Source organism: Macrobrachium rosenbergii, chromosome 41 (assembly GCF_040412425.1).
Source record: "Macrobrachium rosenbergii isolate ZJJX-2024 chromosome 41, ASM4041242v1, whole genome shotgun sequence".
In the NCBI taxonomy this organism is placed as follows: domain Eukaryota; kingdom Metazoa; phylum Arthropoda; class Malacostraca; order Decapoda; family Palaemonidae; genus Macrobrachium; species Macrobrachium rosenbergii.
Window position 1 is genome coordinate 25,370,381 of NC_089781.1, and position 2,797 is coordinate 25,373,177.

Genomic DNA, 2,797 nt, shown 5'->3' on the forward strand with positions numbered 1-2,797 from the left:
AAGAAAAGGAGGAGATGCAGAGAAAGGAACTGGAAAAAGAAAAGGAGGAGATGCAGAGAAAGGAACTGGAAAAGAAAAGGAGGAGATACAGAGAAAGGAACTGGAAAAAGAAAAGGAGGAGATACAGAGAAAGGAACTGGAAAAAGAAGAGGAGGAGATACAGAGAAAGGAACTGGAAAAAGAAAAGGAGGAGATACAGAGAAAGGAACTGGAAAAAGAAAAGGAGGAGATACAGAGAAAGGAACTGGAAAAAAAGAAAAAAGGAGGAGATGCAGAGAAAGGAACTGGAAAAGAAAAGGAGGAGACAGAGAAAGGAACTGGAAAAAGAAAAGGAGGAGATACAGAGAAAGGAACTGGAAAAAGAAAAAGAGGAGATACAGAGAAAGGAACTGGAAAAAGAAAAGGAGGAGACGCAGAGAAAGGAACTGGAAAAAGAAAAGGAGGAGATGCAGAGAAAGGAACTGGAAAAAGAAAAGGAGGAGATGCAGAGAAAGGAACTGGAAAAAGAAAAGGAGGAGATGCAAAGAAAGGAACTGGAAAAAGAAAAGGAGGAGATGCAGAGAAAGGAGCTGGAAAAAGAAAAGGAGGAGATGCAAAGAAAGGAACTGGAAAAAGAAAAGGAGGAGATGCAGAGAAAGGAACTGGAAAAAGAAAAGGAGGAGATGCAGAGAAAGGAACTGGAAAAAGAAAAGGAGGAGATGCAGAGAAAGGAACTGGAAAAAGAAAAGGAGGAGATACAGAGAAAGGAACTGGAAAAAGAAAAGGAGGAGAGACAGAGAAAGGAACTGGAAAAAGAAAAAGGAGAGACAGAGAAAGGAACTGGAAAAAGAACAGGAGGAGACGCAGAGAAAGGAACTGGAAAAGAACAGGAGGAGACTGAGAGAAAGGAACTGGAAAAAGAAAAAGGAGGAGACTGGAAAAAAGTTACAAAGAAAGGAACTGGAAAAAGAAAAGGAGGAACTGGAAAAAGAGAAAGGAACTGGACATAGGAAAGGAGAAGAAGCTGTTGCACACAAGATGGCTCCACAAGCAGAGGATGGAACGGAAAGTCTTGGAGGAGAAGATCCATTTGCTTGAGAACGAAAAGCAGCCGCAAGCAGAAGATGGCGGCGGCTCAAGAGAACGCACTAAATATGCTGCAAGATGAGATCATGAGGATGAGCAGAATAATATATATATATATATATATATATATATATATATATATATATATATATATATATATATATATATATATATATTATATATATATATATATATATATAGCATAAGTGAATGTTTGTATGTTTCTGTGGTTGTTTGTATGTTTGTGTTCTACAGAAATCCGAACCGTTTGACCGATCTAGACGAAATTTGGCACGTGGACATCATTAGACCCAACTTATATATAAGGCTAGGTTTCAAACCCGTACTCCCACCCCTTTCCCCTTCCCCCATACCCCTTCCCTTTGTGACTTATGTGGTAAATAAACTCTAAGGGTTTATCATACCTCATTTCATGTACTCGAGACAACAGAAATATCTGCGGTGCATCACTATATTGTCATCGGAAATAATGAGTAAAAAGCCCCAATAATAAATGAGAGACTGTTTTTCCAAAAATAAAAAGGTAAAACAGGCCACCATCGTTTGCAAACGGTCCTCTTCAGCCTGAGTTTTCAGAAACTAATACAAAAGAGTAATTAAAGCAGAGTAACTAATTAAAAGCTTGAGTAACTCATTAATAGCTAGAGTAACTAATTAAATGCTGAAGTAACTAATTAAAAGCTAGAGAACTAATCAAAAGTTAGAGTAACTAATTAAAAGCTAGAGTAATTAATTAAAAGCTAGAGTAACTAATTAATAGCTAGAGTAACTAATTAAAAGCTGAAGTAACTAATTAAAAGCTAGAGTAACTAATTAATAACTAGAGTAACTAATTAAAAGCTAGAGTAACTAATAACTAGAGTAACTAATTAAAAGCAGGAGTAATCAATAACTAGAGTAACTAATTAATAGCTAGAGTATCTAATTAAAAGCTAGAGTAACTAATCAATAGCTAGAGTAACTAATTAAAAACCTGAGTAACTAATTAATAGCTAGAGTAACTAATTAAAACTAGATTAACTAATTAATAGCAACAGCAACTAATAAAAGCTAGAGTAACTAATTAATAGCAAGAGTAACTAATAAAAGCTAGAGTAACCAATTAAAACCAAGAGTAACTATTTAAAACCGAGAATAACTAATTAACACCTATGTAACTAATTAAAACCAAGAGTACTTAATCAAAACCTAGAGTAGCTCATGAAAACCAAGAGTAACTAATGAAAAGCTAGATTAGCTAATTAAAAACAAGAGTAACTAATTAAAACCTAGAGTAACTAATTAAAACCTAGAGTAACTGGTTAGATCCAAGAGTAACTAATTAAAACCTAGATTAGCTCATTAAAACCAAGAGTAACTAATTAAAACCTAGATTAGCTAATTAAAACCAAGAGTAACTAATTAAAACCTAGATTAGCTAATTAAAACCAAGAGTAACTAATTAAAACCAAGAGGAACCAATTAAAACCCAGAGTAACTAATTAAAACCAAGAGTAACTAATTAAAACCAAAAGTAACTAATTAAAACCCACTAAGTAAGCTAATTAAAACCAAGAGTAGCTGATTAAAACCAAGAGTAACTCAATAAAACCAAGAGTAACTCATTAAAACCAAGAGTAACCAATTAAAACCTAGAGTAGCTAATTAAAACCAAGAGTAACTCATTAAAACCAAGAGTAACTCATTAAAACCAAGAGTAACCAATTAAAAC

The 2,797-nt window shown here is 34.1% G+C and overlaps 1 protein-coding gene across 1 annotated transcript in view; it reads left to right on the forward strand.

The window, feature by feature from the left end:
• Window positions 1-1,077, forward strand: part of LOC136827063 (RNA-binding protein 25-like) — a gene marked incomplete at its 5' end in the record, with an annotated part of 21,773 nt that extends 20,696 nt beyond the window's left edge. The window contains one exon of the mRNA XM_067084815.1: window positions 835-1,077. Within this exon, the coding sequence (XP_066940916.1) occupies window positions 835-1,077 (243 nt within the window). The remainder of the gene's footprint in view (window positions 1-834) is intronic.
• Between the last annotated feature and the right edge of the window lie 1,720 nt (window positions 1,078-2,797).